The sequence below is a fragment of the Etheostoma spectabile genome, chromosome 8, assembly GCF_008692095.1.
Source record: "Etheostoma spectabile isolate EspeVRDwgs_2016 chromosome 8, UIUC_Espe_1.0, whole genome shotgun sequence".
Lineage (NCBI taxonomy): Eukaryota > Metazoa > Chordata > Actinopteri > Perciformes > Percidae > Etheostoma > Etheostoma spectabile.
This window is the reverse complement of record NC_045740.1, coordinates 11201334-11223316: the sequence shown is the minus strand read 5'-3', so window position 1 is coordinate 11223316 and position 21983 is coordinate 11201334. Positions and strand designations below refer to the sequence as shown.

At 41.8% G+C, this 21983-nt stretch overlaps 1 protein-coding gene and 1 long non-coding RNA gene across 3 annotated transcripts in view; one reads left to right on the top strand and one right to left on the bottom strand.

The window, feature by feature from the left end:
* shank3a (SH3 and multiple ankyrin repeat domains 3a) overlaps positions 1-21983 on the top strand; it is a 194746-nt gene that overhangs the window by 21271 nt on the left and 151492 nt on the right. The window contains exon 3 of one of the 2 annotated variants that reach the window (XM_032524481.1): positions 14148-14593. In XM_032524481.1, the coding sequence (XP_032380372.1) occupies positions 14282-14593 (312 nt within the window). In that variant the 5' untranslated portion in view covers positions 14148-14281. Of the gene's footprint in view, positions 1-14147; positions 14594-21983 lie in introns of those variants that run through there. The other variant, XM_032524483.1, reaches the window with a different exon arrangement.
* LOC116694725 (uncharacterized) lies at positions 1277-20764 on the bottom strand. The gene is made up of 2 exons (XR_004333250.1): positions 20678-20764; positions 1277-1359 (listed from the first exon to the last, which is right to left on the bottom strand). It is a non-coding gene; the product is annotated as an uncharacterized LOC116694725 (long non-coding RNA).

Sequence of the window (21983 nt, the reverse complement as noted above, 5' to 3'; positions counted from 1 at the left end):
TTAATCACTCTAGTTGTGGATCTTGTGGGAAGGCATTCACCAATGATATATCTAGAGTTATTCAGTTCAGAGAGATGCAACACACACAAAAAAGCAACAGACTGCACAACACTTAAGCCTACATCAAGACCTAAATGTTGTTCGTACATCAGGCAGCACGGTTGAAGTCAAACATGGAATTAATCAACATGAGACTGTAAGGTTGTGTCATGGCACTTTTTCAGTGTGAAGTTTTTTTTTACAATTATCTTATCTTATCTTTTTGTTTCTCAGTTTCACTCAGTTTCACAGTAAAAAAATAACAACCTGCATACGTGTAGATTAGGCCTAATACGTTTTACTTAAAACAGCCTTATCTGGTTAGAAACTGTTGTTTAGTAATGTGTTGCTGTTCTGATCTACCCTTTTTCCTTCTCTTCCCATTACTCACAGTGATGGGAATGGGGATGGGTTGGAGCTGAATCACTATGTTTTGTACCAACCTTTATCTGTATCAGTAAAGACGAGCGAGAGGAACAGTGAAAAAAGGGGCTGCTTCAAGGACTAGCCTAATGCATGAATAATGCATCTGCAGAGACTTAAAACTACTCCAGCACACTGAGGGTTATCTGTTACCCATTAGGCAGACCTGCTGGACCGGTTGTTGGTTAACTCATTTTACTCAAGGCCACGTTGTCATCTGTGAGTTAACATAAGTTGTCGACACCCATCCTGATTGTTGGCCTGATATTTGAATATCACAACTGATCGCATCAAATTAGATCCAGTCTGCTACCATCTGGGCCAGTCGTGTTGGAAGATAAAATCCCAGTGTCTAATGTAAAATTATTGATTATTGATCAAGTTGCTGCCTGTTGTTATCATGAATAATTTTTAAAAATGTTTGATTTTTACAACAGAAATTGGGACTACTGACATCACGTCTGTGAGCAGTAGAATTTATTTAAAAATAGTGAAATAATGTGCATTGACATAAGGAAGAATGGTTGCATAACCTATTTCAGTTCAACCAGGTTTCAGTGCAGAGCACAGCACCCCTGGCATTCATTTAATCCACAATCTCATTTAAATTTAGCATTTTCCATCTGTTTAATTTACTTTTCCTTTCAAATTGTATCATAAAATAGCAACACTACTAACTGGCAAACTATTCTTCTTAAAGGTGCTCTAAACGATGTCACACGTTTTTTAGTCTTCAACATTTGTTGTCGCATACAGCAAACATCTCCTCACTGTCCGTGAGCTGCCTGTCCACAGAACTCACTGTAAAAAAACACGGTCTTTGTAGCTAGTCCAGGCTCCACAAACACCAACAAAAACAAACTGTGCCAACCTGCACCAGCAAACATAACAAACAGTCTTCCAACCAATAATCAACAAGAAGGATCAAGGGGTGGGGGTTGTGGGTGTTAGTGCGCGGAAGCACAGAAGGGAGGTAGAGGGGATGGGATGAGGAGGAGGGAGGGGCGAGCTAGCCTCGTTTTGTTTGAAAATACTTTGAACGTCAACAAGAAGTGCTGTCACCCAACATTGCTTAGATCACCTTAATTTTTTTATAAGAAAGGTTTTTGTTTTTTGCGAGATTGGGGTTACTGTTGGTTACTGTTTTCTGTATTTATTAGTCATTCAATCCTTTTTCACTGCCTAGGCTACACAAACTGTTTATGTTGGTGTAAATAGTCATTATGTAAAGGCTATCCAGTATTTGTAGATTTTTCAATAATCTGAATGCCTTTTCCCTGCTTTAGTCTTTCTACACATAGTCATGCACGCACACACCCACGAATGCCGCAAATTTACACACGCCATAGATTTTTTTGGGGGCGGGGGGATGTTCCTTTGCATGACGCCCCAGATCAGAGCTCTAATCTGAAAGGTCAAATTGACACTGGACTGGATTGTGACCCAGATACATTATGTTTCTCTAACAGATGAATGATGCAGATCAATAGTCATGAAAGCTCAGGAATAAATGTCTCAGTAATGGTTTATATCCCTGGTTGAGAGGGATCAAATTGGTTTCTCTTCATGTGCTAATGAATAGTGGTTTACCTTCAGTCTCTTTCTTAATCTTTCTTTCCGTACATGTACTAATAAATTAGAAATACTTTTTTTTTTCAGTGCTCTCAGTGTTAATTTTCCATTATATAACCCCAATTATATAACCTCAGTTTTGCATGGATGGGTGTATACAAGCACAAACAAAGAAAGAATTCTGTGAGGTTTAAGGGCAACAGAGAAGAAAACGTTGTGAAATATTTATTACTGTATGAAGGGAGGATGGCAGACCATAGCTCCACATTGTTGTGAGGCAAATTTAAGTTGCAAAAGACACATCCATTAACTTCCAACCATTATGATTCCTGCCGCATCAGCAGGAATATGGTGAACAGTGTCTCACATGTCACAGATACAGGACTGTACATGCTCTCAATGTGCATTGAGTGATTATGTACTGTAATTTAGGACATCATTTGATCTTTTACACAATTTACATCACTCACTTCACTTTTCACTATTTCATTATTTTCAGGCTTGGGAGATTGCAGATGAGTTTTCTGAGGTGACCTGTGCATTTTTTAATTCAAATATATAATTTTATATCACACTCCACAGCTTAATTCTGTGACAGGGTGTATGCAGTAGGAAAATAACAGAGAAGGGAAGTTTTGGAAGAGTGCGTTGATGAAATGTACTGGTTTGGAGTTACTTCTTAACTGCATTACCTTTATAAACTTTCAGATTAAAAAAACTTTGGTATTCCATTTTATCTAGCAGTACATCATGTGAAAATAGAAATTGTGTCTGCAGTATGTACATTATAGTAATAATTAATTTGTAACCAAGATGTATTTCACTTTCAATGAGAAAACAGAGCTTCTTAGCTATTTTGAATTTATCTCTGACTGTTTAGGTAGTTCTTATCATGCTGATGTTTGTTCCAAGTGTTCTTTTTTCTGTTAAAGTGCAGTAGGAAAGACTTATAAAACTAGCTTTCTGTCATATTTGCTGAAACTGACCCTATGTTTGAGTAGAACAACATGAAGCAGGTAATTTAAAAACAATCTGGCTCTTCTGGCATAGCCTATACAGCCTGGAGTGCGATTTGCAATAATCCACAGCTCTCTGTTCAGATGCACCAATCAGGGCCAGTGGGATGTCTAACTGTGTGTCAATCACTGCTCATGCACACACATTCATTCTCCCTTGTGTCAGGGAGGGGCTTAGGAGACTGTTTTGGGCTTTAGTAGAAAGGGGGAAGGGACTGAGAAGTTGTCGGTATTCAAATTATTTGGCTAAGTCTTGGTTCTTCGCAATCCTACCTAGAGCACCTTTAAGTCTGGTTTCAATTATATATATTTTATATTACAATTAATTATAATTAATCAATTAAGTTACTTGATGCTATAGAAACAGGGTGAAATGTTGTGATTGACAACTGTGATTGATTAGCGATTGGTCGTGCCGGTGTATGGGCACGACTTCAATACCACGGCTCCACCGCCTGACTACTACTGCCTTAGCCTCCAAAATGAGAAGATGGCAGAGCCTATATCTGAGATATTTTGCTTCACTTTTAAATAGTGGGAGAAAGTAGAGACGTCCATATTTAATACAGGCTGTGATCAAAACTGCATTAGGGGTATTGTAAGCTGAAAGAAACAAACCCTGATTCCCCAGTGTAGCATATATTTGATAGTAAGTGAGCAGCACAGTGACATCCTTGACCTCCCCAGCATCCCAAGCCTGCCTTTTAAGAGCTGTGGTGGTGTGTGAAAAGATAATGCAGACCATGGTATGAAACAGGTCTTAATTGGCTGGCAGGCTTTATGAAAGTTCTCTCTTGGGAGCTCCATTGATTATTTATAGGCAGGCTGCATCAAAGAATCACTTCAGCAGCAACCCTGGAAACACAGAGATCAACAGATACTGTACATCCACAACTTTCTGTGCTCATAGAGAGAGAATTGATAAGCATACAGGTATGCTTATCAATTATGCTTTTGAGTATGCATGTGTCCGTGTTATTGTCTGTAAAATAATGTACGAACTAGAGGATGGATACCCGACCCGAGCCCGACGGGACCCGACGGTACCCGACGGGCCGGGCCGGGTTCGAACAGATTTTTAGAAAGGATGCTCGGGTTCGGGTCGGGCTCGGTCACATCAGCGCGATAAGGCATTGAACATTTTGAACTTAAAACAGCTTATTATGTAGGTAATGGCGCTTGTTGCCCCGTGTGCATTGATGCGCTCATCTGTTGACATTTCCGAATGCCTTCCTACAATTGCTTAATAAAAGCGGGCTTTCCACACAAACAAACGTACATGTGTCATTAGTATGAGAAACAAATGCGATTTTAACTGTGTCGGGTTGGGGTCGGGCTCGGACATAATATCTTAATGCCTGTCGGGCTCGGGTCGGGTTCGGTTACTGCTCTGTCGGAAGCGGGCCGGGCTCGGACAGAAAAATCCGGCCCGATCCGCACTCTAGTACGAACCCGTGTTCAAAATGTCCCATCAGCTCCAGTGATGCATAGCTGAGACTCAGTACAAAATCTTTTCTGACAGAGTATTTACAGTAGAAATAGCCATGTCCTCAGATGTGCTCAAAAAAAGATGCAATAGGTGTTCCATAACATTAAAATGTTTCTCTCTGTCAGTTTGTAACATTTCCAGTCCTGTCTGTGGGGGTGACGGATTGAAAAGCCATAATGAACTTGCCAAGCAGGACTTCCACCCTGCCAACCAAATCAAAAGTATTGATATTATAACTCAAAGACAACATTATGATTACCCTGCTGTCAACCTTGGACAGGCACTGTACCTTTCATGTATGTCACGCTGTGGTGTGTTGTTGTGTGTGTGTGTGTGTGTGTGTGTGTGTGTGTGGTGTGTAGAGAGGGGAGAGAGAGAAGAGAGAGAAGAGAGAGAGAGAGAGAGAGAGAAAGTAGCGACAAATCTTCTAGCTGTGTCAGCCCATGTGAATTGGATAGAGATAGTGGCTTTGGGATGTGGTGCAGCTACTGTAGTGTATTGATTCCAAAAGCTTTTAGCGCATGGCTAATTTTCCATATGGGGCCTCTGCATGTGGCCCGGGGGTTTGAATGGGTTAGGCAGTGTTTTGTTTACACTGAGTGGCTAATCCGTGTGAGCTGGCTGTGAATGTGAGTGTGTGTCAGAGAGAGAGAGGAGAGAGAGAGAGAGAAAGAGAGAGAGAGAGAGAGAGAGAGAGAGAGCAAGAGAGAGAGAGAGAGATTGCGTTGTGTGTGTGTGTCTGTTGACACTTTGATTTTAGATTATAGTGCATCTCTCTAGTCTAACGCATACACAGACAAACTTACTAATTACATATTTACAGTTCTATATTGTTCATAAATTGCACTTTAAAGCAACCGGACCCGACTGAAAAGATATCCAACCTTGACCACTTGAACATTTTATTTTCAGTTCAAATATAAGGATATATAATCTGTAAAAAAAACTAAGATTTTTTCTGGCTCCATTTAAGTTTTTCAAAACTGTTAAGAAGTAGTAAAATAACTTAAAATGATGTGGTCATACGTACATTTTGAGCAAAAATCCATTGCACTTATCAGTAAACCTAATCTGGAAACCTAATCATCAAACCTAACCATTTTTCATATTATTAAGACTTCTTGGTAATGTCACATTTATTATCACTAATAAATCATGTGTTATAAATTATTGCTGTAATGTGAGTCTTTCTAAGGCTTTTTATTTATTCATAATGTCCTCTTTTCACGCTGAAATGCTGTCATTATGAATTTGTTTTTCACTGATTGAAGTATTTGGACGTGTGGCATGCACGTACTAATTAACTAGTAACGTAAAAAAAAAAGCCACTTTTTTACTAGTAAGGGCCAACATTTCTACTAGTTAACTAGTAAGAGGCATTGCTGACCTTACTAGTTAAGTAGGTACACACATTTGATCTTACTAGTTAACTAGTAAGGTCCAAAAAGAGTCACTAGTGAACTAGTGACACTGACGTTTTTCGTACTAGCTGGTGGCAGACATTTTTTCTCCCTAGTTCAACTCTGTCCTGGACATGTAAAGACTTTGACAGAACATTTTGAATATTTTTTCTTACATCTTGGGTCTTTCCTTTGTGTTTTCACTTTATCAAAGTAAATAGGAACATGTGGTCGCATAAAATGTCTTGTTAGCGTCATGCCGACCAAGCTAGCTAGCTACAGCTATTATTAACAGTTAACTTAGGGGAAAGTTTGCAGATTGTCTTTGTACTGCTGTACATGCAGGTGAATGTCGGCAGTACCCGTAGGTCTGCGTTTACCCACGGGTTAATCTCCAATGGATGACTCACTTCAAAAGGATTAAAAATCTGCAACTTTTCCTTTAGCGTTTAGCTTAGCGCAGCACCATTTTAATCATAAACGACACTGGCTTGGCCACGCTATCCACCACAGCTCCACCCTCTTGTCAAAAATACTCACATCAACAAAACAAGAGGGTGACGCCATACCACCAAACTTCAAAACAGCAGTCCACAAACCAATTGGTGACATCACTGATGCCACGTGCGGTTCGGGATCCCAAACTGTTAAACTGCTTCAACTTTTCACAACATGTCAACTTTCTCACCCACACCCATGGACATATCCTCGATTTGGTCTGCTTCACCGGTCTCACAGTAAGTAATCTCTCCAGTATCATCTACCATACCTCAGACCATCTTGCAATCATCACTGATATCAACATCCCCATACCTGCCTACCCCTAAAGAAAAGTGCAAAATGTAATTCAGAAACCTCAAGTCCATAAATCCATCCGCTCTCTCAGCTTCACTGTCCAATGCAACATTTACCTCCCCCCTCCCCTGTCTGATGATCACACCAACCTTGCGGTCTATTTCAAAAGCACTCTCTCCTCCTGTCTGGACCGGCTGACTCCCACCATTACCCCTAACTCACCTTCACATACTTAGCCCCCTGGTACACTCCTACACTTCACCAAGTTAAGTCCCACAAGCGCCAGCTGGAAAGACTCTACAACAGAAACGGTTTAACACTTTAGCGCCATGGATACACAGACAATCTTCCCCAATACAAAGATGCCTTAATCATTGACCGATGCCCCTCCCACTCACAGCTCATATATTCTGGCTCTAACAACCCCAAGACTCTCCTCTCTACAATAAGCAAACTTCTGACCCCCTCAGCAACATATCTATTACATTTACAGTTGATAATTGCAACTCTTTTCTGTCCTTCTTTCTATCAAAAGTCAATATTATTTACAGCAACATGACCACCTCCCCCAGCTCCATCCGCACCTGTCTAACCCCTCCAGACTCTCAGTCTTATTTCTCCCTGCTGTCCTCCATGAAGTTGTCAAAATTCACCACTCGGATGGACAGCTCCCCCGCACTTTAAACCCATCCAATAAAACCTTATCAAGACCTTTTTCCCCATTATCCCATCCCTTTATTTATATTAATTTTCTCCATTCCGGCGTCCCCACACCCTAAATTTCACGTCCCCGCCATCCCCAAGAAATGGTTCAACCTTTAAAGTCCATTTGACCATTCCACTCTCCCATTAAAAAATTTGGAAGGTGTTGCGCTAAAATTAAAACCCCCCAGTCAAATAACCTGGGTGGGGTTTCTTTTTCCCCTTTTTTGGGTTTCCCTTTTTCCTCCCATGGAAAGCCTTACACTTCCATTGCTACGCCAATGATGTCCAGATCTACATTTCCACCAAATCCATCACCACAGTTTCCTCCTTCACTCTGACCAACTGTCTCACAATAAATCTAATATGATCATCATTGGCCCCAAATTTTTCACAAAAAACACCATCAACTTCAGTCTTTCCATTAACAACTCCACCCTGTCTCCCTCCCATCACATCCGCAACCTTGGAGTCATTTTTGACATCAATCTCGCTTTTCAACATCACATCAACCAAACCACCAGAACTGCCTACTTCCACCAAAAAAACATTGCCTGTTTCCTCCTATCACTCATCTTCCCTGCTGCCGAAACTCTGATAAACACTTTCATCACTTCCAGAATCGACTACTGCCACGTCATTCTCTATGGTTCATCTGCAAAAGCCTTATACAAACTTCAGTACATTCAAACTCTGTTGCCCGTCTCCAGACCATCCACTGGCTCCCTGTTGCCCAACGCATCTAGTTTGAAGTAGTATTTTAGAAAGGGCTGTGTAAATAAAATGTATTATAATTATTATTATTACGTTCACTGTAATAATAATGGATGTGAACGGAGGATGATGGGGGATTGTCGTCAATTTCCCTGGTGGAAGTCGCTGAGGTAGTCAAACAACTCCACAGCGGCAAAGCCCCAGGGATTGATGAGATCCGTCCAGAAATGCTGAAGGCTCTGGGTGTGGAGGGGCTGTCTTGGTTGACACGCCTCTTCAACATTGCGTGGAAGTCTGGGACGGTGCCTAAGGAGTGGCAGACCGGGGTGGTGGTTCCCCTCTTCAAAAAGGGGGACCAGAGGGTGTGTGCCAATTACAGGGGTATCACACTTCTCAGCCTCCCTGGTAAAGTCTACTCCAAGGTGCTGGAAAGGAGGGTTCGGCCGATAGTCGAACCTCGGATTGAAGAGGAACAATGCGGATTCCGTCCTGGTCGTGGAACAACGGATCAGATCTTTACTCTCGCAAGGATCTTGGAGGGGGCCTGGGAGTATGCCCAACCAGTCTACATGTGTTTTGTGGATCTGGAGAAGGCGTATGACCGGGTCCCCCGGGAGAAATTGTGGGAGGTGCTGCGGGAATATGGGGTGAGGGGGTTCCTTCTTAGGGCCATCCAATCTCTGTATGACCAAAGCGAGAGCTGTGTCCGGGTTCTCGGCAGTAAGTCGGACTCGTTCCAGGTGAGGGTTGGCCTCCGCCAGGGCTGCGCTTTGTCACCAATCCTGTTTGTAATATTTATGGACAGGATATCGAGGCGTAGTCGGGGCGGGGAGGGGTTGCAGTTCGGTGGGCTCGGGATCTCATCGCTGCTTTTTGCGGATGATGTGGTCCTGATGGCATCGTCGGTCTGTGACCTTCAGCACTCACTGGATCGGTTCGTAGCAGAGTGTGAAGCGGCTGGGATGAGGATCAGCACCTCTAAATCTGAGGCCATGGTTCTCAGCAGGAAACCGATGGAGTGCTTTCTTCGGGTGGGGAGTGAGTCCTTACCCCAAGTGAAGGAGTTTAAGTACCTTGGGGTCTTGTTCGCGAGTGAGGGACCATGGAGCGTGAGATTGGTCGGAGAATCGGAGCAGCTGGTGCGGTATTACATTCCGTTTATCGCACCGTTGTGACGAAAAGAGAGCTGAGCCAGAAGGCAAAGCTCTCGATCTACCGGGCAATTTTGTTCCTACCCTCACCTATGGTCATGAAGGCTGGGTCATGACCGAAAGAACGAGATCCAGGGTACAAGCGGCCGAAATGGGTTTCCTCAGGAGGGTGGCTGGCGTCTCCCTTAGAGATAGGGTGAGAAGCTCAGTCATCCGAGAGGAGCTCGGAGTAGAGCCGCTGCTCCTTCGCGTCGAAAGGAGCCAGTTGAGGTGGTTCGGGCATCTGGTAAGGATGCCTCCTGGGCGCCTCCCTAGGGAGGTGTTCCAGGCACGTCCAGCTGGGAGGAGGCCTCGGGGAAGACCCAGGACTAGGTGGAGAGATTATATCTCCAACCTGGCCTGGGAACGCCTCGGGATCCCCCAGTCGGAGCTGGTTGATGTGGCTCGGGAAAGGGAAGTTTGGGGTCCCCTACTGGAGCTGCTGCCCCCGCGACCCGATACCGGATAAGCGGATGAAGATGGATGGATGGATGGACGTTCACTGTTTTAACAGTTTATGGGACCAGCCCAGTTCCTTGTACAACTTTGAAAAGACATGTTGCTTTCAACTTCTGATGCAGAGATGGCAAACAAGTCCTGCTAGAGAGAGGGAAAGAGAGAGAGCGATAGAGAGGAAGAGAAAGAGAAAGAGAGGAGAAAAACAAAAGCTAAAAATCAATACATAACAATTAAATTCTATGAATCTCGATATCTAATTTTCACCCAGTAATATCACATTTCTCACTCTAACTTAACTCTAGAATGGAATGGACGTCTGAAAAAATTCTATTCATCATATTTATCTTTATTTAAAGTGAAAATTGATCTCTAGTCTTATCTGAAGGCGGCTCCATTGAAAAACAAATCAGCCAATTATGCCCGGCAGCCTGAAATACCCTTCAAACGTAGAGGTAGTGCAGAAGACGATAGCAGACAGCTAAAACCAGATTCTCCCTTTTTGTTTGATGCTTCTCAGCTTTACCAATGAATTACCTTCATTCAGATTTACTATGAGAGAGGAAATGTTTTAGAGGCAGAGAGATAACGTGTGTGTGTGTGTGTGTATGTGTGTGTGTGTGTGTGAGCAAATGTGGCCCTGCGTGACTTCAGTTTGTGAGTGGCCATGACATTTGCTTTACCAGGTGTATAGCAGCGTGAAGCAGACTCTGATGGGGTCTGTGAACAGTTATCACATTTACTCCAGGACACGGGCTATGTGGCTGGTTTGTCAAAGCTGACTGTATGTAATGCTTTCCCAACCTCTCTCCCACCCTCTTGCTGGCTCTCCCACCTTTCTTTTCTGTCGTCACTCTGCCACCCTCCCTTTTTCTTCCACGCTCCCTGTCTCTACCTTTTTCTTGGCCCACTAACTGTCATAGCCACATCCTCTCTGTCCCGCTCTGCTTCATGCTACCTCAGCTTACTGCTTACCTTTATCTTTCTTCCTCCCTCTGCCCCAGCCTCCTTTTTTTCTCCAGTGTGGACGTCTTAGCAGGGAGCAGGTAGGGCTGGCTGAGGGCTGGCCGTGAGATTTTGGTTGTATTCGTGAATGCTCTCATGGACAGCTCTATAGCAAGGACTTCTACAGCCTAGTGGATGTTTCAGATACATGCATACATTGCACTGTATCCATGCACACACTGCTCTGTATGGTCATGAATTATTCACTTTGTTTTTACTGGGCTGGAGCGCAAGAGATGGGCTGAGAGGGGATGGGGTGAAAGAGATCTGAGCAACAGAGAAAAAAGGCAGTAGCTGTTAGCTGAGGCATGGGAGCTAGCCTCCTTATAATTCTAGTCCACTCTCTTAATGTTCCCAAGCAATTTAAGTGAGACAGATCTTGACTGCAGTTTTAACCTATAGGTACTCATAGCTCCCAGATGTTTTGGCTGGCAACAATTAGTTCAGTTGCCAGCCAAGTCTCTAAACAGGTATAAGATATCATCATACTATACTATACACATTAATGGAGGGGCAGGATGTCACCATAGTGAAATATGATAATATTGAATTATTATCCACCCCTTGGTATGCAAATTATTTTTTTCAGGCCAGATTCAAGGTCCAACTATTTAATTAAGCAGTTGTACCAGTGCCAAGTACTGTTCATTTAATCAAACACTGTTTTCAGTAATATAGTATGGAATTAAACATATATAAAAGTGGGTGTCTATGGAGATTACTCATTCGGTATACAGCTAAAGATAACATTGTAAGTAGGGCTGCAACAAAACTATTGCTTCATAATGACTGAAACAATTAATCACTGTTCAAAATTTAAGAAGACTTACTGTATTTTTTCTCCCACTAATTCTTTAGTTACTCAAGCGTTTCAGCTGTAGTTATAGAATGAAAAGCATGTACCAGAGCTGCCAGAATAGATTGTACAATAGACTTTTGTAAACCTGGTGATTGTTAAGATTGAAAGATGTTTAATCAAGTTGAATAAAAATGTTCCCCATTTTCTTTGGCCATTTGTTCAACCAGATAACATATCCCCCTTATGCAGATCAAGTGCTGTTGCCCACACAGTTTATCCTTGTATGATGCAAGTAGGATGAAATCCTTCCCTTTCTCTGCCCTTGCTATCCAAGGGAATCATTATTGGGATTGGCAAGCCATTTTAGGTCCCCTTGCCATATTCCCAGAACTTATCCCTCTAATTGGTGATCTTTTTAATTTTTTATTTTAGCAGTTCATGTACTATATATAGATATCAGTAATTTTGAAAAAAATAGTGTTGCATTCTGCTTAATGATATTGACAAATACACAGCTCAAAATTAGAAATACCTTTATATGTTGTTTGAAACTAGTAACAACGTGTTGCAATTCTTTGGGAGATGTTGGTAATCCATTGGGTGAGTTTTATAGTACACGGAGACCCATATTGTAAGGGCACAAAATTGCTTTATAAAAAGTGAATATTGAGCCACACTACAATGTCTGGGTACGAGTTATCAATTTTCCTTGCCCTAAAGACTTGGCAGGCCGAAGTCACACACAGGCAGAGTGATCTGCTAAATCCTCTAATGTATTAGGGCTACCTGCCATGCTCTTTCTCCAATGCTAATGGGATTACATACTGTAGAGTGTACAGCAGTGGCAGAGCACTTGCATGCAAGCTTCTGTAGTTCAGGAGAATAGATACAGCTCAGCTTCTGCTGGGTAAATACAACAATAAAAAGTAAGTATGTGACTATGAATTGAATGAACTGTACGTCCTAATTTTCTTGTAGTAATGCACTGGGGTTCATTTTATAAAAAAATGAATTATTAATGTAATGTAGCTACTGGTAGCTACATTACATGACATAACTCTTTTCTCTGAGAAGCTCTCTGCAGGAATCTGATGCTTTTCGGATATAATGAGGGGATATCTTATAACATTTGCCATACCACTATGGCAAAAGTCTAATAGTTTGTAGAGTGTGTGATGGTGGCCTTAAATCTGTCTCTCTTCATTAACTTGCCACTTCAGTACATTTACCTTTTGAAGTTTACAAAATACAAATATGCATGTGTATTGCGTCTAATGTGTGTAAATATTCCTGCAGCCTGCAATATTATAGGAGTCCCTTGTGTGTGTGTCTTTGTACATATGTGTGTCCATATACTGTATATTTGCAAGTGTGTGTCAGTTCCTAGTCCAGGTTATCGTGTATAACAGCAGCTTTGGAGCTTTCATCACTTGTATTGTTCCTACAGTGCTTGCTTTAAATTCCACTCCGTAAGAAAGTGCTGTCTTGGGGCTGTCGGGTCAGCTGAACAACGATGGCACTGACAACACAATGGAGCATAGCACTGACTTAAGATCACAATTAATAATTTACAGACATGCCACAAATGTTTCATGGGACATTTTCCTTGCATGTCAAGCCCATTTATTCAAATGGTGGGCTTTGAAACTCGTAATACTCAAGCCCTTAAATATTTCTCTTACACAACACACCGAGGTTGTGAACCAGTCTCCCCTTCTTCATAAAACATGACAGTCACATACTATGAAATTGCTTTGGGGTGGCTCATTTACGACACACAAATCCAAATCAAGGTCAGATCTACATCATTTGTTTAGCACTTAATCACAGCTGTCTAATGACTTCACACAGCCTGCATGATGAAACAGTAAATGAAAACGGCACCACTTTTGAGAGTGACCGTGAGCAAGAAGAACTCCCTCTAAAACCTCATTCTCTTTTATGGCAGCTTGCTCTGTCTGTCTGTCACTGTGTCAACATGGGAACCATTTGATCTGAGACCACCCCCACAGATAGATAAAGTTAATCATGAAGGCCAAATCCTGCCCATCATTGATCTGAACAAACAATCCCTCTGTGCCGTCCTGATGTCGCCACAGTGTCAGTCCACTACAGCTAGAGCAACAGTGTGTGAGAGCAACAATGTCACACTATGATCACTGTAAAATGTTATCTTTTTGTACCAGCGGACCCATTAATAATGCTGCTATTAAACACTAATCAAACACACTTACAGGTAAATTAACCAAATGTTTGTATGCAAATCCTCCCCTCTATACTGCTTTTGTCTTCTGTTTTTGTTCTATTTACAAACTAAATGTGCCTCCTTTTTTACTGATTGCATTATAAGTTGAATCATGTTACACCATTTAATGATCTTGCTTTATGTATGCATCTATGCAAGTCCCCTAGTACTTATTTTCTTCCTGTATTTTTTACCCTTCATCTTTCTGCAATCTCCTAATGCCCCCTTCTCTTTGCCCATTCCCTCTCTGCCGTCCTCCTTCCCTGCCTCTCTCTCCCTCCCTCCCTCTTTTTCTTTCCCAGGCGAGTGATGCACGCTGCCAAAGGTGTGTGCGTGTAGTGTGAGCGAGAGACATCTGTGTGTGTGTGTGTGTGTTTGCCCGTGTGTGTGTGTCTGGAGAGAGAGAGAGACATAGACCGAGCCCCTAACACGGAGCATGCCTCTGCGTCCGGCAGCCGGCAAACATGAGCCACCCAGCCCTCCACGGCAGGACCAGCAGCAGCAGCAGCACACACACACACACTCACACACACTCACACACCCTTACACACACACAGCAAACGGCAGCCAGGGGGCCAGCACTGACAGCGGCAGCTCCCGGGAAGAGGACAGCGGCATTCCCATTCCTGTCGGTGTTCCAGCTTTCCGTCCCGGTGCAGAGCGGAGCCACAGTGCAAGAGCACCCATGGAGGAGCCGACAGGCAACACCGTGGTCATCCGCATTGGAATCCCAGACCTACAACAGACGGTAAGAGCTTGTTTCTGTAGCCACTGCTGGAGAGAGGATAAAAGAGAGGAAAGCTGCCTCTCCCCCTTCCTCTCTGACTGGGGGCTTTCTACCTCTCCTCTTTCTGCCTTTTGGATTTTGCTTTATTTCTTTTGAACATCTTCAGTTTCGTTTTTTTCCTTTCTGCCTTTACCATTTTTTCTTTATCCCATATGTCTTTTTTTCTTTTTTTGATGTGCACACTTAGTGGCTGTAATTGCTTGCTGGCTTCTGGGTGTTTCACTCCTCCCTGCCTATTCTACTGATGTTTGCTAATAAATCTACCTCTTCATTAACTGGGCTTCAGCTGACTTTGACAACTAGCCACTTAGGGGAAGAGTGGGAGAGGGAGGGAAGGAGAGGGAGAGGAGAGGGAGAGGAGAGGGAGAGATTCAGGCATCAGGGATAAAAAGGCTACAAGAGGCATTGTTAATCCACAGGAAGACACAAAGTAGAGAATCAAGATAGTTAAACCTGAACCGTAAAACTTTACTTAAACCTGTTTCTCTATATCTTTACTTCGTGCCCAGACAGAATGAGGGATCCGATCCTACATTCTTAATAACGTCTTTACGCAGGAGTTTTCCTGAAGATGTACAGTAGCCTATGTCTGTGTAGTATTGCAGCCACGGAAAAAACGCAGACATTGATCCTTTCTTCTTTTTATTTTCCCATTTTAACTTACAGTATGCATTTTTTCTCTCTCTTTTCAAAATATTGTTTGGGACCATACTGAAGAGTGTTTGTGCCTGTATTTGTTTGCTGCATAAGGTGGTATGGAATAGTGCAAATGTCTAGATCCCAAATAACCTAATTTCAATAATTTTTCAAGCTCTGCTATTGCAATTCAGATGAATTCAGCAGCAGCCATTCTGCCATTTTCCAGTGATCATTTGGGCACTACAACAACAACAACCGTTATTAATGAATTGTTTTAGTTCTACTTATATTAGCTGTTTTAAAGAAAGTTCTTCATTTTATTTTATATATTATTGTAAAGTCAGGTCAGTATTCCGATTAAAATGTCCCTTATAAATCAAGTTTAAATGATCTTGAACAGAAAGTGATGGCCTGAAATTGGACATAGCGTAGAGAGGAAGAAACATTTTGCCCTCCATTGGCTGTAGAATGAAAGTATTTTCAATTCAACACATCTCTAAGCCCATGTATGCTGTCATTATATATCGCCATTCTCTCTCTCGCTGTCAGTAGCACACATAATATCACACTATTAGAGAGATACTATGTGACATTTTCTATGTAACAACACAGCATTAAGCCTTTTATTAATACATGTAATGGGCCTCTGGGTTAACATTTCTCTAATCACCCCTCCTTTACAGGCAGTCACTGCATACTCGGGCTCAGGTACTAAGTTAGTTTTCTGTAGGTGGCTTAGTTTGAGTATCCTTTCAACGTTTTTCCAGACATTGATGGCAAAGGCAAGAGGCTCTTTTTGTGTTTGTTATTGTTGATTACCTAATTGTTGTTGGCTTTTTGGCTGCAATGACCCATTGTATTTAGTGAGGCCCCGGCACTGCATGCTAGGAATAAAGACAGGAAAAAAAAGGAGAGCAGTTGAAAAGAAAACCGAGAATTCTGCAAAATTGCTGTCTGTTTGCAAAATGTTTTTTTAATTTAACTTGCACGCATGCACGCACACACATGTAATTATGCTTATACAATATATATACACACATAATTATGTACTGTACAGTATGCATGCACACGCAAGCCCACCTAAACATACTTTTACATTTCTGCAGACTCAAAAACAAACATGCACACATGCCCTTCATCCCTAATTCCACTGCCAAGGGACTTCCCTTAACCTGCTTACGTAACACAACGATTTTCACTTTCAAGAAGTCACCTTTAGTCCAATATACCGACAAACAGGCAAGAGCACATGCATCGTGACATAGTGATAGACAAAAAGACAAACAGAGAGATAGCCTGAAAGTCTGACAGGCAAACTTAGAAGCAGATGACAGATGGCCAGATTCTGACAGATTCAGTTTGAATCTTTTATGAAGCAGTCAAAAGTGACTTGTGTGTACTCTGAGTAAGCAGGAGATTACACTAGAACAGTCTGCCTGAAGTTGGATTACACACCTCCTGCTGTGTTTCAAACCTGGATCAGGAGAATGAAGGACCATGCACAGATCACACCTAGCAAAACTTGAAGGGAGGAGCGAGGCCTCGTGTGGGAGAGTTTTTGGATCATGGGTATCATTTGTCAGTCTACATATTCAACTCCACCAAAACTCTATTTCTATGATTTGTGCAAAAAAAGAGAGTATTCCGATAAGGCTAATGGATGTCATTCATCTCTCAACACAGGAGAGGGGGAAACTGAAATGAATGGTCTGCCCCACTACTCTCTACCTGCATCCATCATTATTCTCCATTTGCTTCTTTTCTTGCCTCTTTTAGTGGATTTTCTCTTTTAATTTATTCACAGAAGGTAACTTCCTGTTGAAGTATAACAGTGCAATGATGATTACGTCTACAAACTGGACAAAAAGCTTATAGTGGAAATGGAAACATACCTCCTTTTTCCCATCCAGGCCGGTATGTACCCTCTTCGAGTCTGGGTACTGGGTACTCAGCCAGCCTGTTTGGGGTCTTTCCACAGAAACCACAATGGATGGCTTGGAGTGTCCACCTTTCAGTTTAATTTATTTTGAAAGTTAGTGTTAAAAAAATGAAATTACAAAAACTAAAAGGTAAATAAGAACATGTACATTCCAGCACAATCTTCCTAAAGTATTACAAATTATTCAAATAAGAAATTTGCATGTTCAAAAAGGAGTAAGAAGAAGTCAAACAAAGGTTTCTACTTTTCCACTTTAGTTAAATACAAAACAATTTGATGCTACACTTATTTATATGTGTATATACACATATACATGTTCAGTATATCTACCTACCTGCAAGCACATATACACACATAGACACACATGCATACCTACAATACATGCATACACACAGTACATGCACATACACGTTTTTTCCTTTTCCATCTACGTAGATCAAACCGAAAAAATAACCCATCCAAACTAAACATAGTATATAAGACCAGGAGACATACAGTCAGCAGGCAATGCAATCACCTTGAGTCCTGTTTGTATCCGTTTAAAATATTAATTTTAAATAGTTTCTTAAAATTGCTCATTGTTGTACATAATTTCATCTCTTTCCTGCTGCTTACTATGTGCATATTTTCCTGTCCTCATTTCTCACATACTTGGTCGGGCCATTCAACATATGTTGTGTTTGCGTCTTACCCCCCTAAACTGTGTGCTGAACATTCTCAAAGTTTGTGTCTAGTGTGGTTAGTCCTACCGTTTTTAGCCACTGGTAAAATTCCGTCCATGTTCGTGTGGAGGGGATTGGCTTTCCAAGGCACTTCCTCTACCTTCATTGTCAGCGTTCTCCCTTACTGCTGCTGGTTTTGAGATGTTTTCAAAGCAGTTTCTTTCAAGAGACATTTTGCCGAGATACTCGTGGATTCTTCATGTTTCATTCAGGACACTGGTCTTGATGGTAACTAAGCCCTTCTCTCTCTAGCTGGCAAACAATCTGGATACAGTCCTTTGTGTATTGCGACAAATTCCCTATATGGAAATTCCCTATACAAGTAGACACTCATTAATTTAGAGAAAGAGTGTGTTTGAGAAGTGCTAAAACTACACAAGGCATAGCTTTTAGTTTAAATTATACTGTTTTAATGTGGTCTAGAAACGCACTTGTGTTTAAAAACTAGTTGGTTAAAATTTTTCGTCCACTTTGATGGCGTGGAACTTGTTCTTTCCACTGAGGTGCCAGTTTAATACTTGTTTTATTTACGTACAAAGGGACTGGGATCGCTTGTGGAATCTCAGGTTCATGTAGCCATCTTGTTTCCAATACCTGTTGTGTAGTCTTCTGATATTTACCATCCAACTACCATCCGTTGACGCTGTCAGTCTATATGAAATGCTTATGTCATTGTTGCAGCTCTATGTAAGGTAAAAGTATTGTTTTGCCTTAGCCAGCCAGAGTGGGAGCCGTCTGTTAGTATCTGGTTTATATGAGCTGCTGGCAGGGTTGACACCGTTTGGTCAATAGATTGATTGGTTGGTTGACATGCATGTGCACAACCAAGATCTCAGTGGCTGAAAAAAACATTTCTAGTAACTAAGTGTTTATTACTACACTCTGTCGACAAGATGCTTTGTTTATAACATTGTCACTGTGAAGGTTTAAAAATCCCTTAACATTTCAGTCCCTGCAGAATTTAGCTTTTTTTTTAGATTTTTGCGGCCCAAAATGCCTGATTTTGAGGCAGCTTTTGTAAAAAAAATTGCGGTAAAAGTTGCAATGTCTCTTGTATTTTTGTTGCAAGGAAGTTGCGGGAACAAAAAATGTGTTTTTGGTATAGTTCTTTAAAAATAAAAAGGAAACCTGTTTCTAGTCTGGTTTCCAAGAAACCTTACCAAAAAGGCTCAGGATGCTGCAAATGTTGGTATAATATGAAAATGGCTGATGGTTTTAAGAAAAAGAAAAACACATTCATAGAATGAATCTAATTTAAACATGTCTGTCAGTGGCTTGTTGATCTTTACATTGTGAGTTCATTTCTTATCCTGGCCTGGAAAACACATTCATATGGTTTGATAAAGTACTTATTGGACATTAACTTATCATTGCACTTACAATAATGAGTGTAGCTGTCCTCAATTTAGGTCATCCTGTACGTCTTTTCTCTGGTTTTTCCTGCATCCACTGTGTGTGTTTGTGTGTGCGTGCGTCAGGGAACTGAGCAGCAGGCCCGCCCGCTGCAGAGAGCCGACAGGAATGAAACAGCAGCAACTTTCAGCAACTTTAGAGTTAACAAACTTTACAGCATACATTGATGTTAAACTGTATACAGGTTGGCAGGACGGTCTCAACGTTTGTTGGTAATTGTGAGATGTTCGAGTCAAACACATCTTGTCTTCATAAACAAGGAAATTAATTTGCCGATGTACGTGTGTTACGTCAACCTGTTCTCACTCCCGCTTGGTCATTGGCTCTCAGAGTACGCCTAAGAGTCACACGAGACTACACGGATGTAGTAATTGATGCAAAGTCTGGCACGTGGGACTGCTGGGCACCTTTGGCTACATGTAAACCCAAGGTTCTTCACATTAAAAAAAACATACACATTAAAACAAGCATTAATAGAAATAAGAATACACAACAAGATAATCAACAAACACACACACACACACACACACACACACACACACACACACACACACACACACACACAGTTAGAGAGTAGGACCACAGTTACTGAAGGCCCCCTTACTGGACCTTGATCTTACTCTCAGAAAATGTAGTGGTCTGCTTTCAGATCTGGTATACTTTGAGCATTGGTGGTTTTCAAAGATTATTTCTCCCATATGCGCTTTTAGTAGTCTTCACCTGTAGTTCTTGGTGGTTCTGCTCCTGCAACATTACTGCACTGCAGCTGGTATTGCACTCAATTTTTTTTTGTGTGATCAGAGCATTTATCGTTTGGCCTGTGATTCTCTGGTGGGTTTCCTTAGTCTGGTTGCCAGCATTGTGAACCTTTTTAAGCAGTCTCCAGGGCCTCAGTTATGGACATCCCTTTTAGTTCTTCAGTCGCCAGGACCGATACGTGATCGTTGCATCTTTAGTTTTCCAAGCCAGAACTGGTTATATCTTGTTTTTCTGATCTGGTGACTGACAAACAAATTATTTGTGTGGGGTATAGTGGTAGTGGTAAATGTGACATCTGAGTATTCATCATTTCCGGTTGTCATAACAGCTTTATTTTTCCCATACTGCTGTAGAATGGCCTGTAATTAAAGGTGCTCTAAGCAATGTCACACGTTTTTTAGGCTACAACTTTTTTTTGTCACATACAGCAAACATCTCCTCACTATCTGCTAGCTGCCTGTCCCCTGAACACACTGTACAAAAACATGGTCTCTGTAGACAACCCAGGCTCCACTCACGGAAACAAAAGCAAACTGGCCAACCTGCACCACCAAACAACAACAGAGTTCCAACGTTCCAGCCAATAACCGACAAGAAGGAGTTGGGGTTGGGGGTTAGTGCGCGGAAGCACAGAAGAGAGGGGATGAGGAGGAGGAGGGAGGGGCAAGCTAGCCTCGTATTTTTTGAAAATACTTTGAACGTCAACAAGAAGTGCCGTTACCCAACATCGCTTAGAGCACCTTTAATGTTGAATTTGATAAGTATGGAGATCATGGTCTAACTACAGTATATCACTGGCTGTCTGTCATAATAGCCTTCCAGTTTTCTCCCACTGTCTATGAATCTTTTTTCTAATAACTTCTTATCTCAGACTGTCCAGGCTGTTAAACATCTGATATGGACCGTGTGTGTCTGTGGACATTGTGGATTTATATTTGTCTGCCTATTAATGTTTCTATACACATGTTCAATATGTACATATGTGCAATCTGTTACATCTATTGTACATCTATGATGAATGTGTCTGTGTACACAAATACATAGATTAAAAATAATCTGACCATTTCCCAAACTGCTGTGAGACCATATTGGTATGTACTCTATTATTTTTCTCTTCCCCACTGCTTCATGTCTTATGTCTCTCTTTGATTGATTTCATTAAATCTTTTTCTTTTTGTCTGTTTCACTCTTGCTTCCTTTCATTTGCCTTTCTTTTCACTGTCTTTCATCCACACTTCATGTCTTTCTCTCTTCATCTGACTTCCAAGTCTTATGGGCAACAGTGGTTTGACAGTTCCTCCAAATAAACTCAAACAGGGATATTGTGGGAAAATGCAGGCAAGATTGACTTATGCAATGTTGTATCAGTGATTGGTGGGCGTCCATCTGGAAAGCCTCCCTCGTCCCTAGCTTGCTATTTTTTAGCTTCATTCACAGTGACAGCAGGGGCACAAGATGTGGGTATCCGGTTCTTACCTCCATTTTCCCACAACAGCCCGGAAGGGAGAGAGCTGGAGAGAGATTTGACCCGGTGTAACACCTTTCCCCTTATTCTCATTTCTCTTGCCATTCACAGTATCCCTTCTCCCCTTTATCTGCCCACCAGGTCCTACACAAAGAGAGACAATGCAGATATGGAAAAATTCAAAAGGGTGGAAACAAGAATTGTGAATTTTTCTGGCATATCTGAAGGCAAGGTGGGCAAAGCAGAAGTGTGTTTTTAAATCAGCTATGCCAAACCAGCGCTGTTCTTCACAGTGAACACACATTTTCCAGTAATGACCCAATACATACCAGTTTGTTTTGCCAGTTGTGGAGCTTCCCATCTCAATTCCTAACTCACTTGTGCCGGTTAGGGCTGGGCGAAATGGACCAAAAA